The 16,983-nt window shown below is 41.5% G+C and overlaps 1 protein-coding gene across 2 annotated transcripts; it reads left to right on the top strand.

The window, feature by feature from the left end:
• The first annotated feature begins 1,347 nt into the window (after nucleotides 1–1,347).
• LOC121570120 (zinc finger protein 239-like) lies at nucleotides 1,348–15,181 on the top strand. Of its 2 annotated transcripts, none has more exons than XM_041881612.2 (2): nucleotides 1,348–1,502; nucleotides 14,214–15,181. In XM_041881612.2, the coding sequence occupies exons 1-2, from the start codon at nucleotides 1,388–1,390 to the stop codon at nucleotides 15,110–15,112; spliced, it is 1,014 nt and encodes a 337-aa protein (XP_041737546.2). In that variant the 5' UTR covers nucleotides 1,348–1,387; the 3' UTR covers nucleotides 15,113–15,181. The 2 variants fall into 2 exon arrangements, with proteins under 2 accessions (XP_041737546.2, XP_041737547.2); XM_041881613.2 differs by lacking the exon at nucleotides 14,214–15,181 and adding an exon at nucleotides 5,820–7,463.
• Nucleotides 15,182–16,983: the final 1,802 nt, after the last annotated feature.

Here is a 16,983-nt window from a genome sequence, read left to right as displayed (position 1 = left end):
AATATTACAGTGACAGGAGAGGAAGCTTTCATAATGAAAAAGGAGGAAGAGGGGGCTATCACATTGAAAGAAGAAGAGGAGGATGTTATAGTGAAAGAGGAGGAAGAGGAGGCTATCACATTGAAAGAAGAAGAGGATGTTATAGTGAAAAAGGAGAGGAAGCTTTCAGAATGAAAAAGGAGGAAGAGGAGGCTGTCACATTGAAAGAAGAGAATGTAGTGAAAGAAGAGGAAGACCATTTTAGAGTGAAAGAGGAAGAGGATGCTATCTCAATAAAATAGAAGGAGGAAGACGTTTTGGGAGTGAAAGAGGAGGAGGTAGAAGAGGAAGAATAACACCAGTGAGTGTCATAAAAACAGGGGCACAAACTCTGCACTTGTTGAACTAATGTGTTGTTCAGTACTGTAGGAATTGTTAAAGGGGCAATCTGTGATTGGTACATGCATTTTTTAAATGCACAAAACATACAAATAAATGACAGTTTACAGAACAGTTATAGACAAGAACAACATAAGATAATATTACATTAAATTACAAATAAAATAAAAAATAATTTCATTGCATAGAGAAAAGTACTGGTAAGAAGTAAAAGAACACATGAGATCTGTTTGTTTTGCAATGATTTATGACAGATTAAACATAGTAGTGAATATTTTACTAAACTTCGTTATCCACTCCAGTCAGCAGATGGAGATGTGAGTCTTTCAGGTGATTCTTCTTGCGTGACGTATAATCTAGTGGACGGGACGCTTCTTCATCAACAACACTGTTACTGATTCAACCACCTCGCTAGCCAACATAAAACCGAAATATTGACGTTTCTTTTGTGTATATTAATCTCGGTGTTTTAAACACAATTCTGTTTAAGTATCTACAGGTTAAATTAACATAATTTGCTTGTTACATGTGCAAACGTGTTAAGGTTTTTACTGAGCCTAGCACTAGGCTAGTCGCTAGCTAACATCCCCCGACCATGAGTTCACTTAGCTACTCCACCCCTGCTAAAGAAGAGGTCTGCTGGACGGAGAAAGAAGCTCTGGGGCTGAACATTGTCGTGAAAGAAGAGGAGGAGTATATTACAGTGAAAGGAGAGGAAGAGGCTTTCAGAATTAAACAGGAGGAAGAGGAGGCTATAACTTTGAAAGAGGAGGAGGATGTTACACTGAAAGAAGAGAAAGAACCTTTTGGAGTGAAAGAAGAGGAGGAGTATATTACAATGAAAGGAGAGGAAGAAGCTTTCAGAATTAAACAGGAGGAAGAGGATGCTATAACATTGAAAGAAGAAGAGGATGTTACAGTGAAAGGAGAGAAAGGTCCGTTCGGAGTGAAAGAGGAAGAGGGGATAGAGGCTGTCACAGTGGAAGAGGAGGAGGTAGAAGCTTTCAGAATGATAAAGGAGGAAGAGGAGGATGTTACAGTAAAAGAAGAGGAAGAACCTTTTAGAGAGGAAGAGGGCATCTCAATAAAAGAGGAGGAGGAGACAGAAGATGTGATTAACACCAGTGAGTACTGTATTAAAAACGGGCACAAATTATGCAGTGCTTTAACTAATGTGTGGTTTTTAAGGGGCATTCTACTGAAGTTCTACACTTGAATATGTTGTTCAGTACTGTAGGAATTGCACATGCATTTTTACTTTAAAATTCATTGTATATAGGCTTACCCCAAACTTAGACCTAATGGCAATTCCATAGCGGGGGGACAACATGTTTTACATTTTAATTTTTTTGTCATTTAGCAGACGCTCTTATCCAGAGTGACTTACAGTTAGTGAGTGCATACATTATTAATGTTTTTTAAATATTTTATTTACTGGTCCCCCCGTGGGAATCGAACCCACAACCCTGGCATTGCAAACACCATGCTCTACCAACTGAGCTACATTCCTGCCAGCCATTCCCTCCCCTACCCCAATTGTGCGCCGCCCCATGGGTCTCCCGGTCGCGGCCGGCTACGACAGAGCCTGGATTCGAACCAGGATCTCTAGTGGCACAGCTAGCACTGCGATGCAGTGCCTTAGACCACTGCGCCACATCCTTGAGATAATGCAGATGGAATCCAGACATTATATTTAAAACCAGGGTAGTAGTGGAAGGTAAAGAAATGTAAACGCCATTTACTCACCTTTTTATTTGTGAAATATCGCTTACTAAAACTGTTCATTTTGTTAATTAAGCGTTTACCCACTTATTATTGCGTTCCCAGCATTGATCAAAACTCAGAACGTTTATATTCTTGATCTGGGCTGTAATTGTGCCTCTTTTGCAAATGAGTGGAATCATGAACAGTTGTTTGTTCGTTATGTTCGCCTGCGCCTCCGCGGATTTGCCTTGTTAGCAGCACATTGCGTTTTCTTTTACACCCGCTACGTTAGTTTAGATTTTGAAAAATTTTGAAAAGATTCCGAAAACCTGAAAAAAGAGAAGTCAGAAACCGTTATTATTGTTATTATTACTACTATTATTCCAGAGGACGATGCGGACGAGATTAGTTTTATCCAAACTGCCCCCTGTAATTCTTTCTTTTTTTTTTTCCAATAAATTGACAGTTATGACAGAAGCCTGGAGTTTTTTTTTTCTAGGCGTGAAGATATTTCAACAAGTCCAGGCAATAACAGGGCTACACTGATAACTCCAGCTTGGTTCCACACGTTTCTAAACCAAAACCAAACCATCTTTTGGTATAGTGTCGCCATAATATTTGAATTGAGGAAGTGTGATCATAATCATCAGGATATTTTTAACGATCCGCAGCACGTCCTAAATGCCCGCCCAGCCTTCAGATGTAAACAGCTTAAACAGGGCACTTGCACTTGAGATGCGTTTTAAGGCCATGGATGAGAAAGTGAACTTATCATTTCCAAACGTTTAGGTCAGTTGTATGCTGCTTTGCGATCTATTAACATCAGTAAAGGGTTAACATTAAATAGGCGCCATATTTTTTACTGATGCATTTTGCAATATTCAATTCATATGCACAAAATATATTAACAAAATCATCCACTGTGAAAGTTGATACATGTAGGCCCTTCATATGTAGGCTATGAGCAGCACTTCATATATAGGCTATGAGCAGCACTTCATATAGAGGCTATGAGCAGCACTTCAAATGTAGGCTATGGGCAGCACTTCGTTACAATTGATCAAATCAGTTATTGTTTTCTTGATCAAACCGTGAGCAACACCTGTCAAACTCATTTCTCTCAAAACACAGGGATGTCGATTCCCACGGGACTAGTATTACCAGAGGACCTTGGAGTTCGCCAAAAAACAGTAGGTTATTCTGGCTTGAATTGTTACTCTCCTGCCATGTAAAAATGACTGCCATGGCAGATTCAGACGGGACTCAAATTACAGATGTGATGCACATAATTAGATTACCCAGTAAAACTAATCCCGTCCAAATAGGGCTGTTTTCCTCGTCTCTGTCTGCAGCTGCCTCCGCCACATTGTTCTCAATCCCAATATGCTGCTTCATTTTGCTATTATGCACATAGCAACATAGGGAAAAGCGCCAATCATACGGGGGGCACTGAATATTGTTTCAGAACCGCGGACAGCGACCATATCCAACGCGGTAGAAAGTGCATTTGTTATAGAATAATATTCGATTTTTTGAGTGTTGGACCATTATGTTTTACATAATATAACCATAGAGGCCTCCTGTAGCTCAGTTGGTAGAGCATGGCGCTTGCGGCGCCAGGGTTGTGGGTTCGATTGCCACGGGAGGACCAGTATGAAAAATGTATGCACTCACTCACTAACTGTAAGTCGCTCTGGATAAGAGCGTCTGCTAGATGAATAAAATGTAAAATGTAAATAGACAATTTTAGAAGCACATGTCTTAGACTGATGGACTAAGCCATCCCTGTGGCCTCCAATGGATTAGTCCACTGAGACAGGAGCCAATCAGAAGTGTCTTGTGCACCAATGAAGAAGACAAAATTGCTACTGCTCGAATAAAGAAATCTTGACCAAACAACCGACGAGTCGACTAAACGGGCTCAGCCCTAAAAAACACCAACAGCCTATTGACCAAACAACCGACCAGTCGACTAAATGGGGTCAGCCCTAAAAAACACCAACAGCCTATTGACCAAACAACCGACCAGTCGACTAAATGGGCTCAGCCCTAAAAAACACCAACAGCCTATTGACCAAACAACCGACGAGTCGCCTAAATGGGGTCAGCCCTAAAAAACACCAACAGCCTATTGAACAAACAACCGACGAGTCGCCTAAATGGGGTCAGCCCTAAAAAACACCAACAGCCTATTGACCAAACAACCGACCAGTCGACTAAATGGGCTCAGCCCTGAAAAACATAAACACGAATATTGAAAATATATTTTTCAACATAATTTGAGAGTAATGACACCATTTGGTAAGCATTACCAACAGAGTGAATGTGAAAATGGATTCAAAAAAGTTTGCCCTCTGCTGGTGATTTGCAAAGGAGGGCTGTGATTGGTTACATTTACATTTTAGTCATTTAGCAGACGCTCTTATCCAGAGCGACTTACAGTTAGTGAGTGCATACATAATTTTTTATATTTTTCATACTGGCCCCCCGTGGGAATCGAACCCACAACCCTGGCGTTGCAAACACCATGCTCTATCAACTGAGCTACATCCCTGCCGGCCATTCCCTCCCCTACCCTGGACGACGCTGGGCCAATTGTGCGCCGCCCCATGGGTTACATTGCCTTCTATGCCAATTTATCTGTATATAATGGGCCATAACATTAAAACTAGCAGAGACCCCGCTCTGAAATTGTGATGCAAAACCCACCACCACAAACAAAAGCTCTTTCTCTGAGAAATTTTATTAGTATAAAATAATATAATCCCCCCAAAAAAAAAAAATGGCATACAATATACAGGAAACTGCCAAATAAAGGAAACAGTTGAGTAAATGAGGGATACAAATTACACTGAACCAAAATATAAACGCAACATGTAAAGTGTTTCATGAGCTGAAATAAAAGAGCCCTGAAATTTTCCAAACACACAAAAAACGTATTTATCTCGGTGCTGAGGAGTATTTCTGTCTGTAATAAAGCCCTTTTGTGGGGGAAAAACTCCTTCTGATTGGCTGGGCCTGGCTCCCCAGTGGGTGGGCCTATGCCCTCCCAGGCCAACACATAGCTGCGCCCCTGCCCAGTCATGTGACATCCATAGATTAGGGCCTAATTATTTTTTTTTCAATTGTCAGGTTTCCTTATATGAATTGTTGCATGTTGCGTTTTATATTTTTGTTCAGTATATATTGAAAGCAGGTGCTTCCACACAGGTGATTCACTGTGCTAACACTAGGTACCAGAGTCTCCCTTTTAAAGCCGCAGTGTAAGACGTTTACCATCAAACAGTGGGCCCCCAACAAAACATTATTAACAATGGATCAAATGCAGCCTATGACTGATTGAAATACTGTGGTCCTCAATATCTATTATTATAGTGCTCTGCTCAGCATAAAGACATGGCTTTCCATGTCCATACTGTATAATATAAGCCATTTAGCAGACGCTTTTATCCAAAGCGACTTAGTCATGCCTGCATACATTTGTACATATGGGTGGCCCCGATGGGAATCGAACTCAGGACCTGTGGCGTTGCAAGCGCCATGTTCTACCAACTGAGCCACACAGATGACCGAGGAGCTCTACATTTGTTTTTAAAATCACACAAATAATTGTTTAAATGAGTAAATGTTTGAAAACTGCTCTGAGATTTGGACTAAAACCACATAGGAAGTCAGTTTTGTCATGTGGAGGTTTCATTCGGGTCTCTCTGTTTAAATAAGCACTCTGTCTTTGGCAGGAGAAAGACCAGACTCAGAGGAACCAGAGCCAGAGACGTATAAATCAGCAAGACCACACCACTGCTCCCACTGCGGGAAGAGTTTTACCGAGTTAGGGCACCTGAAAGCGCATGAGAGAATGCACACAGGGGAGAAGCCTTACCAATGCTCCCTGTGCGGAAAGAGTTTTTCCTTGTCGGCAAGCCTGAAAAGACATGAGAGGACACACACAAGAGATACGCTTTTCCAATGCTCTCAGTGTGAAAATAGTTTTTCCTTGTTAGCAAGCTTGAAAAGACATGAGAGGATACACACAGGTGATAAGACTTTCCACTGCTCCCAGTGTGAAAAGAGTTTTACACGGTTAGGGAACCTGAAAAAACATAAAAGAATACACTCAGGAGAGAAGCCTTTCCAATGCTCCCAGTGTGAAAAGGGTTTTACAGAGTTAGGGAACATGAAAAGACATGAGAGGACACACACAGGAGATAAGCCTCATCGCTGTTCCCAGTGTGGAAAGAGTTTTACCCAGTTAGGACACCTGAAAGTGCATGAGAGAATACACACAGGGGAGAAGCCGTACCACTGCTCCCAGTGTGGAAAGACCTATTCCTCATCACGGTCACTTAAAAGTCATGTGAGAATCCACACAGGAGAGAAGAAGCCTTACTTCTCCTAGTGTGTAAATTGATATTTCACATCACATTGACTTAATTACTTCTCCTAGTGTGTAAATTGATATTTCACATCACATTGACCTAATTACTTCTCCTAGTGTGTAAATTGATATTTCACATCACATTGACCTAATTACTTCTCCTAGTGTGTAAATTGATATTTCACATCACATTGACCTAATTACTTCTCCTAGTGTGTAAATTGATATTTCACATCACATTGACCTAATTACTTCTCCTAGTGTGTAAATTGATATTTCACATCACATTGACTTAATTACTTCTCCTAGTGTGTAAATTGATATTTCACATCACATTGACTTAATTACTTCTCCTAGTGTGTAAATTGATATTTCGCATCACATTGACTTAATTACTTCTCCTAGTGTGTAAATTGATATTTCGCATCACATTGACTTAATTACTTCTCCTAGTGTGTAAATTGATATTTCGCATCACATTGACTTAATTACTTCTCCTAGTGTGTAAATTGATATTTCACATCACATTGACTTAATTACTTCTCCTAGTGTGTAAATGGATATTTCACATCACATTGACTTAATTACTTCTCCTAGTGTGTAAATTTATATTTCACATCACATTGACTTAAAGTTCATCAGAGAACATACGCAGTGCTCCCATTGTCTTATATTGTTGACTGAGAATGTGTTTACTTGTTTATACCATATGAAATGTAATTATACAAAGTATACTCAAAAATATATTTGTATGTTTTTATTAGAAAACATGAATTGAATATGGAGTGTGTCAGTTTGAATACAGAGTAGATCAGATTCCATGTGTTTAAATGGTCCTTTTTTAAACTCTGACTGTGTGTTTATCTGGGTGTGTCATTCCTCCAGCTCTACAGCTAATCAAGTGATATTTGGATGTGATGCATTGGCTCCATTGTTTACATTTGCATTGATGGCCCACTGATGATTTATATCTTACAGAGTGTGGCTTTAAGGCAGGGGTGTCCAACTCAAGCAGCACACGGGCCATATTGATAAAACAACTAATTTGCCAGACATATACTATTATGTTTGTTATTACAAACTGGCCCAAACTGGCCCTTGATTTATTAGACAACATATGGCCCTTTATAATGGCCACCTATGGATGCTGTATATAGCATTTTAACATATTAAAACAGAAGAGATAAATAATATTTTGTCCAGCCTTTGCTGCTATGCTTGCAGATGTGCACAATCTGCTGCGACCTTCATCAAAAAGTATTTAATAACTCCAAATAACAAAAAAAACGTAGCTATAGGTTGTTGTAACGTTTAAACTTAAAACATGTTTGACATTTTCTTGCACTACATGTTTCACCGGTGCGGTTGAATGCAGCATTGCTGTGTGGTGCAGTCAAAATGTATTGTAGTTGAGTCTAGACTGCTGCTCAAATGTTGCTGTAACAGGCCTACATGTTTCTCCTTTGCATTGTGTTTTGTTGAAAGTTTACTTTTCTGGTTATTCATTGTCAAGCTTTAAAAAAAAACGAAGCCAGACTGCAACATTTTAGGAGCCTAGGACTGTGTACACTTTCCCTCCGCTGAGCCCTGTAAACGGGACACACGAAAGCAGCGCAACGGACGTTGAATTCACAAAATGCAGGCGCATCGGGAGGTAATTTCATTAAGTAGATTAATCAACTGTTGACTCATTTATTCTCGCTTGTGTGTCCTATTCGGCCCATGGGCCTTGTGTTTGACACACGCTCTAGACACGTTATGACTGACTTGTGATCATTACCTTTAGAGCCCCACAGGTGTAGACATAATAAATGCATTTCTAGCTTCCACAATTTTTTATACAACGGAGGAGGAGTAGCAAGATGTCTGCGTGGTGGCTTCAATACAGCGCCCCCTGTCAGTCATCTACGGTTTAGCTTCAATACAGCGCCCCCTGTCAGTCATATACGGTTTAGCTTCAATACAGCGCCCCCTGTCAGTCATCTACGGTTTAGCTTCAATACAGCTCCCCCTGTCAGTCATCTACGGTTTAGCTTCAATACAGCGCCCCCTGTCAGTCATCTACGGTTTAGCTTCAATACAGCGCCCCCTGTCAGTCATATACGGTTTAGCTTCAATACAGCGCCCCCTGTCAGTCATCTACGGTTTAGCTTCAATACAGCTCCCCCTGTCAGTCATCCAGCGTTTAGCTTCAATACAGCGCCCCCTGTCAGTCATCCAGCGTTTAGCTTCAATACAGCTCCCCCTGTCAGTCATCCAGCGTTTATACACATCATTGATCTTCACCTGTGTACATCTTCATGATCAGACTATAGAGGACCACAGTATGAGTCATAATACCCATAAACCAACAGGGAAATGGATCCTATCGTTTTTCCACCATACAATTTTCCCATAGGGGATTTTAGAAACACTTAAACCTGTGTTTCATGTAGGCTTTCCCTGGCGTAACGTTTTGATAACCATGTATACTGAACACAAATGCAACATGTGAAGTGTTTGTCCCGTGTTTACATGAGCTTCTGGTCTGAACTTGGCCCGATATTATTTTAGATGGTACAAACATCTACAGTGGCTTGCGAAAGTATTCACCCCCCTTGGCATTTTTCCTATTTTGTTGCCTTACAACCTGGAATTAAAACCGCAGACCACATCTTGCTTCTTGACCTGCGGGATCGTCTGAGACCAGCCCCCCGGACAGCTGATGAAACCGAGGAGTATTTCTGTCTGTTATAAAGCTACGCTACCCTTTCCACCCCAGGGTAGCTTCGTGTAACAGTGTTGCTTCCGTCCCTCTCCTCGCCCCTACCTGGGCCTGAACCAGGGACCCTCTGCACACATCGACAACAGTCGCCCTCGAAACACCGTTACCCGTCGCTCCACAAAAGCTGCGGAGCGAAACAACTACTTCAAGGTCTCAGAGCGAGTGACGTCACCGATTGAAACGCTACTAGTGCGCACCGCTAACTAGCCATTTCACACCGGTTACATTCGCTAATCACTACGGAGCACAGCTAACGGTGGCCACTCTCCGTCTTCTGCAATGGAATTGAATTATCAAGGATGAATCGTTTAGCTGTAATACTGGGGTTTTACAGGCGAAGACAGAGGCTAGCTAACCTACTCCCTGGACGAATAAATGTATCTAGCCAGGTAGCTACCGGTAACTATTAGCAACTGTGGATAATTTGTTCCAATGTTGTTTCAACCATAAGAGGACCATTAACTATGGTAGCTAGCTACCGTTCAACTGTTTTCTGATAACCTCATTGGATCTGTAGAGTGGGTTAGTGTTGCAGGCTTTGGTTTTCCATTTATATTTAGAGGTTGAACGTTAACACATGGGGCACGCCGATTGGCGTCACCTCGTTAGTCAGTATGTGTTTCACCTGTGCTGGCTTGTCCATGTCGTTAATCATAAGGTGTTACACCTGTGCTGGCTTGTCCATCTCGTTAATCATAAGGTGTTTCACCTGTGCTGGCTTGTCCATGTCGTTAATCATAAGGTGTTACACCTGTGCTGACTTGTCCATCTCGTTAATCATAAGGTGTTTCACCTGTGCTGTCCCAGTTATAGTTGAAGTGTACCTATGATAAAAATTACAGACCTCTACATGCTTTGTAAGTAGGAAAACCTGCAAAATCGGCAGTGTATCAAATACTTGTTCTGTCACGGAATCAGCCGAGGCTGCTCCTCCTCCTTGCTCGGGCAGGCTTCGGCGTTCGTCGTCCCAGGAGTACTAGCTGCCACCGATCTATGTTTCTGTGTTTGACTTGTTTTGTCTTGATTGTGTACACCTGTTTCCTATTATGTTGTATTGTATTCCCTATTTAAACCCTCTGTCGTTCATTGTGTGTTGTGTGTGATTGTTTCTCGTCATTTTCGGCAGTTGCTAGTGTGCCGGTATTCCCCTCCCTGTTTGGAGGTTGTTTTTCTACTCTGGTTACTTTGTTAGTAAAGTATCGTTTCCAGTAGCTCGGTGTCCTGCGTTTCACTTCGCCTACCGCATTCACGTCGCACTTTGACATGTTCTCCCCACTGTAAATGCAACATGCAACAATTTCCAAAAGTTACAGTTCATATAAGGAAAGCAGTCAATTGAAATAAATAAATTAGGCCCTAATCTATGGATTTCACATGACTGGGAATACAGATATGCATCTGTTGGTCACAGATACCTTTTAAAAAATGGGCCTGACAACGAGCCTCAGGATCTCGTCACGATATTTTTGTGCATTCAAATTTCAATCGATAAAATGCAATTGTGTTCGTTGTCCGTAGCTTATGCCTGCCCATTACCATAACCCCACCCCCACCATGGGTCCCATTACCATAACCCCACCCCCACCATGGGTCCCATTACCATAACCCCACCGCCCACCATGGGTCCCTCTGCCTGCCCATTACCATAACCCCACCCCCACCATGGGTCCCTCTGCCTGCCCATTACCATAACCCCACCCCCACCATGGGTCCCTCTGCCTGCCCATTACCATAACCCCACCCCCACCATGGGTCCCTCTGCCTGCCCATTACCATAACCCCCCCCCCACCATGGGTCCCTCTGCCTGCCCATTACCATAACCCCACCCCCACCATGGGTCCCTCTGCCTGCCCATTACCATAACCCTACCCCCACCATGGGTCCCTCAGCCTGTCCATTACCATAACCCCACCCCCACCATGGGTCCCTCTGCCTGCCCATTACCATAACCCCACCCCCACCATGGGTCCCTCTGCCTGCCCATTACCATAACCCCACCCCCACCATGGGTCCCTCTGTTCACAACGTTGACATCAGAAAACCGCTCGCCCACATGACGCGGTTTGCGGTTGTGAGGCCAAATTCTCTAAAATGACGTTATGGTAGAGAAATGAACATTCAATTCTCTGGCAACAGCTCTGGTGGACATTCCTGCAGTCAGCATGCCAATTGCACACGCTCCCTCAAAACTTGAGACATCTGTGGCATTGCGTTGTGTGACAAAACTGCACATTTTAGAGTGGCCTTTTATTGTCCCCCAGCACAAGGTGCACCTGTGTAATGATCATGTTGTTTGATCAGCTTCTTGATATGCCACACCTGTCAGGTGGATGGATTATCTTGGCAAAGGAGAAATGCTCTCTAACAGGGATGTAAACAAATTTGTGAACATCATTTGCTAAATAAGCTTTTTGTGCGTGTGAAACATTTCTGGGATCTTTTATTTCAGCTCATGAAACATGGGACCAACACTTTACATGTTGCGTTTATATTGTCATTGAGTATAGATGTATATAATGAACAGACTAGGTCTATACTGCTCCTACATGGTGTAACAATACATCATGTAGATGTATATAATGAACAGACTAGATCTATACTGCTCCTACATGGTGTAACAATACATCATGTAGATGTATATAATGAACAGACTAGGTCTATACTGCTCCTACATGGTGTAACAATACATCATGTAGATGTATATAATGAACAGACTAGATCTATACTGCTCCTACATGGTGTAACAATACATCATGTAGATGTACACTACCAGTCAAAAAGTTTGGACACACCTACTCAATTCAAGGGTTTTTCTTCATTTTTTACTATTTTTTACATTTACATTGTAGAATAATAGTGAAGACATCCAAACAATGAAATAATATAAATAATACATAAATAATAATGCGCTCATATTTTTTGTTCAGTGCTGCTTCTATTGTTACTTCCAATAAAAGTGACTTCAAAATGACACGACATTATTCACCGTTCTGTTCCTATAAGCAAAACCGAAACCGAAACACAACCACAACAAACTGCGAGTGCATGCAACAAGTTTATAGAGTCACAAGCAAACTATTGACTGCTTTAATACACTAAAACTACATACATAAAGTGGTTGTTTTTCAGTGTCAATTAGTTTGCTCCCTCTGTCTGCTGCTAGTGGAGATATATTATATGCATCTACATGATGTATTGTTACACCATGTAGGAGCAGTATAGATCTAGTCTGTTCATTATATACATCTACATGATGTATTGTTACACCATGTAGGAGCAGTATAGATCTAGTCTGTTCATTATATGCATCTACATGATGTATTGTTACACCATGTAGGAGCAGTATAGACCTAGTCTGTTCATTATATACATCTATATGATGTATTGTTACACCATGTAGGAGCAGTATAGATCTAGTCTGTTCATTATATACATCTACATGATGTATTGTTACACCATGTAGGAGCAGTATAGATCTAGTCTGTTCATTATATACATCTACATGATGTATTGTTACACCATGTAGGAGCAGTATAGATCTAGTCTGTTCATTATATACATCTACATGATGTATTGTTACACCATGTAGGAGCAGTATAGATCTAGTCTGTTCATTATATACAGTACCAGTCAAAAGTTTGGACACACCTAATCATTCAAGGGTTTTTCTTTATTTTAACTATTTTCTACATTGTAGAATAATAGTGAAGACATCAAAACTATGAAATAACACATATGGAATCATGTAGTAACCAAAAAAAAGTGTTAAACAAATCAAAATATATTTTATATTTGAGATTCTTCAAAGTAGCCACGCTTTGCCTTTGCTTTGTGGTCGTTTTTCAGTTTTAATTAGTTTGCTCCCTCTGTCTGCTGCTAGTGAAGAGACAACAGATATTACCAGACCATCAGCTGGACACACACAGTACCCTGTTACCACGGTATCGGCCCACCCCTTAAAGGGACAGCTGAACATTTTGGGTCTCTCCACATGACACCTACTTGAGGGTTACATTGTGCTTCACTGAAAACGGATCACTCCAACAAAAACAAACAAAAAAAAAACGGTTCATTAAAAGACTCATACTTTAGTTGTGCTCCTAAATTGTGCTCCTAAATATATTTGTGTGCTCCTAACTATAAACTTAGGAGCACATGTAATCCTTTTTAATAAAATGTCAGTGTGGAACTCTAATAATACATCAGCTGTGTCACTCAGCATTTTATCTGGTAGGACAGGCACTTTGATTCTTGATGTTCACTTGTACAACTGTTCATCATTACTATTGTATCGAAATCAATTATTTTAACACACGTTGGTTAAAAGACTCATATCACAAAAAAATGAAATTACATTGAGCAACATACCACATTACTTCATACTTACATTTCTTGTTTAACAAACATTACAAAGCATGCTCATTCGTTTTATTTTTTTATAATTTTTTTTGTGTAATTTACATTTACATTTTAGTCATTTAGCAGACGCTCTTATCCAGAGCGACTTACAGTTAGTGAGTGCATACATTTTTATTTTTTATACTGGAATCGAACCCACAACCCTGGCGTTGCAAATGCCATGCTCTACCAACTGAGCTACATCCCTGCCGGCCATTCCCTCCCCCTACCCTGGACGACACTGGGCCAATTGTGCGCCGCCCCATGGGTCTCCCGGTCGCGGCCGGCTACGACAGAGCCTGGATTCGAACCAGGATCTCTAGTGGCACAGTTAGCACTGCAATGCAGTGCCTTAGACCACTGCACCACTCAGGTGCCATTGGCTTCACAGTGATGAGGACGTGTAATCATAGCAAAAAATATTTTGGCTAGTAAAAACTCTGAGTGGATTGTAGCTTGTTTCATCTACCTGCCACAGTGGCTGGTGGACCAAAAACTAACCAAAAAAATACTTAGAAGACAATTGTCAAAGTTTTTTGTAAAAGCGTTTAAACATTCACTCTATTGACTGTCTGACATTGTCATCCACGCAGGAGAGAGATGTGACTATCTTGGATCCTCTGGGGAGCCTCAACAACATCCTGATGCCGAGGAGGCAGAGAAGGGTCTCTACAGATCAGAACACCTCAAGAAACACCAGCGGACACCAACAGGGAAGAAATCTCACTGCTGCTCTGAATGTGGGAAGACTTATTCAAGATCAGATTCACTAAAATTACACCTGAGAATTCACACAGGAGAGAAGCTTTACAACTGTGATCAATGTGGGAAGAGATGCACCTCTTCATCAGAACTTAAAATACACCAGAGAATCCATACAGGAGAGAAACCTTACAGCTGCTCTCAGTGTGGCGTGAGTTTTTCCAGATCACATTCATTGAAATCACACCTGAGAATTCACACAGGAGAGAAAATCTATGGCTGCGATCAATGTGGGAAGAGTTTTGCCACCTCAGCTAACGTGACTGCACACCAAAGAATACACACAGGAGAGAAGCGTTACCACTGCTCCGACTGTGGAATGAGCTTAACCACCTCAAAGGGACTACTACTGCACCAGAGAACACACACAGGAGAGCAGCCTTATAGCTGTTATCAATGTGGGAAGAATTTTGCTCAGTCAAACAACCTGATATCACACCAGAGAACACACACAGGAGAGCAGCCTTATAGCTGTTATCAATGTGGGAAGAGTTTTGCTCAGTCAAACAACCTGATATCACACCAGAGAACACACACAGGACAGAAGCCCTATAACTGTGATCAGTGTGGGAAGAGTTTTACTCAGTCAACCAACCTTAAATCACACCAGAGAACTCACACAGGAGAGAAGCCTTATAGCTGTGATCAATGTGAGAAGAGATACTCTGACTTAAGAGATCTGATTAAACATCAGAAAATACACACAGGAGATCCACAGAGCGTGGAATGACTTCCAACACCAGACCTGGGTAGCAGAACACAGAGTGTGGAATGATCTCCAACACCAGACCTGGGTAGCAGAACACAGAGCGTGGAATGATCTCCAACACCAGACCTGGGTAGCAGAACACAGAGCGTGGAATGATCTCCAACACCAGACCTGAGTAGTAGAACACAGAGCGTGGAATGATCTCCAACATCAGACCTGGGTAGCAGAACACAGAGTGTGAAACATATCCTGCCATTGGGGGCGTTGGCTGGAGTTAGTTGAGAAGTGTGTGTTAGTGTGTTAGGGGGAGGGGGTTGGTACCAATGGTTTATATATACACTAGATGACTGGCAGGGGGCACTGTTTTGAAGCCACTGCGCCTCCATCTTGGTACTCAATCAGTCCACTATGTGTGTTACTGGGGTAACAGAATCAGTCCACTATGTGTGTTACTGGGGTAACAGAATCAGTCCACTATGTGTGTTACTGGGGTAACAGAATCAGTCCACTATGTGTGTTACTGGGGTAACAGAATCAGTCCACTATGTGTGTTACCGGGTAACAGAATCAGTCCACTATGTGTGTTACCGGGTAACAGAATCAGTCCACTATGTGTGTTACCGGGTAACAGAATCAGTCCACTATGTGTGTTACCGGGGTAACAGAATCAGTCCACTATGTGTGTTACCGGGGTAACGGGGTAAAAGAATGTGTGTACATGTTGCATTAGTCATTAATCCTTTTACAATCATCAACGTAGTGGACTGGTGTGTGATGTGTCTGTGCCTGTGTTCTTGTGTAATAGATGTGTAAACTTTAAATGTTTCAAATGAATTTGCATGAATCAAATCATTGTTCCCTATCTGTATGTTTCATATGTTATAACATATTATTATTGAAATAAAATAAAATAAAAATTTGAATGCACCAAAAAATTGTCAACGACTCCAGTCACCCAAGTAATAGACTGTTCTCTCTGCTACCGCACGGCAAGCGGTACCACAGCACAAAGTCTAGGTCCAAAATGCTCCTTTACAGCTTCTACCCCCATGCCATAAGACTGCTGAACAATTAATAAAATGGCCACCCGGACTGTTTACATTGACCCCCCTTTGTTTTTACACTGCTGCTACTCGCTGTTTATTATCAATGCATAGTCACTTTACCCCCACCGACATATACAAATTACCTCGACTAACATGTACAAATTACCTGGACTAACCTGTACCCCAGCTCATTGACTCGGTACCCCCTGTATATAGCCTTGGTATTGTTATTTTATTGTGTTACTTTTTATTTAATTTTTTACTTTAGTTTATTATTATTATTTCTTAACTCTATTTCTTGAACTGCATTGTTGGTTAAGGGCTTGTAAGTAAGCATTTCACGGTAAGGTTTTTGTGCACCTGTTGTATTCGGGCATGTGACAAATCAAATTTGATTTGAAAAATGTGATTTTTTTAAAGAAAAACAATCATTGAAAGTGATTAACTTTTTGTCTGAAAATAAAACTAACTTTTTTCTCAACTGCGTTTCTCACTCCAGTCAGCAGATGGCGATGTGCGTCTTTCAGGCGATGCTGCCAGTTTGACATATAATCTAGTGGACGGGACTCTTCTAACAACACTGCTTCTAATTCAACCCCACGGTAGCTTGCTAGCCAACATAAAACCGAAACATTGAAGTGCTTTAGACCGTTCCTGTGTATATTAGCCGCTGTGTTTTAAACAAACTGTGTCACATATAACGTTACTGGTTACCCCATTTAATGTAATATTTGCGTTGTTGTTAGCAAGCTGGCTCATTAAGTTAGCACTAGCCTAGTCTCTAATGCTAGCTAGCTACCTAACATCTCCGACCTTCAGCTCACTAAGCTACTCCCCCTGCTAGCA

This window comes from Coregonus clupeaformis, unplaced genomic scaffold (genome assembly GCF_020615455.1).
Source record: "Coregonus clupeaformis isolate EN_2021a unplaced genomic scaffold, ASM2061545v1 scaf0813, whole genome shotgun sequence".
Classification (NCBI taxonomy): Eukaryota; Metazoa; Chordata; class Actinopteri; order Salmoniformes; family Salmonidae; genus Coregonus; species Coregonus clupeaformis.
Note: the sequence above shows the minus strand (reverse complement) of the source record. Positions and strands in the feature narration are given on the sequence as shown.

What these genes read in the sequence shown, in the direction of transcription:
- LOC121570120 (XM_041881612.2), top strand. Translation starts at nt 1,388, where the DNA reads ATGATAAAGGAGGAAGAGGAGGATGTTACAGTAAAAGAAGAGGAAGAA. An exon ending in AGAAGATGTGATTAACACCA is followed by an intron (nt 1,503 to 14,213) that starts GTGAGTACTGTA and finishes TCATCCACGCAG; the next exon opens with GAGAGAGATGTGACTATCTT.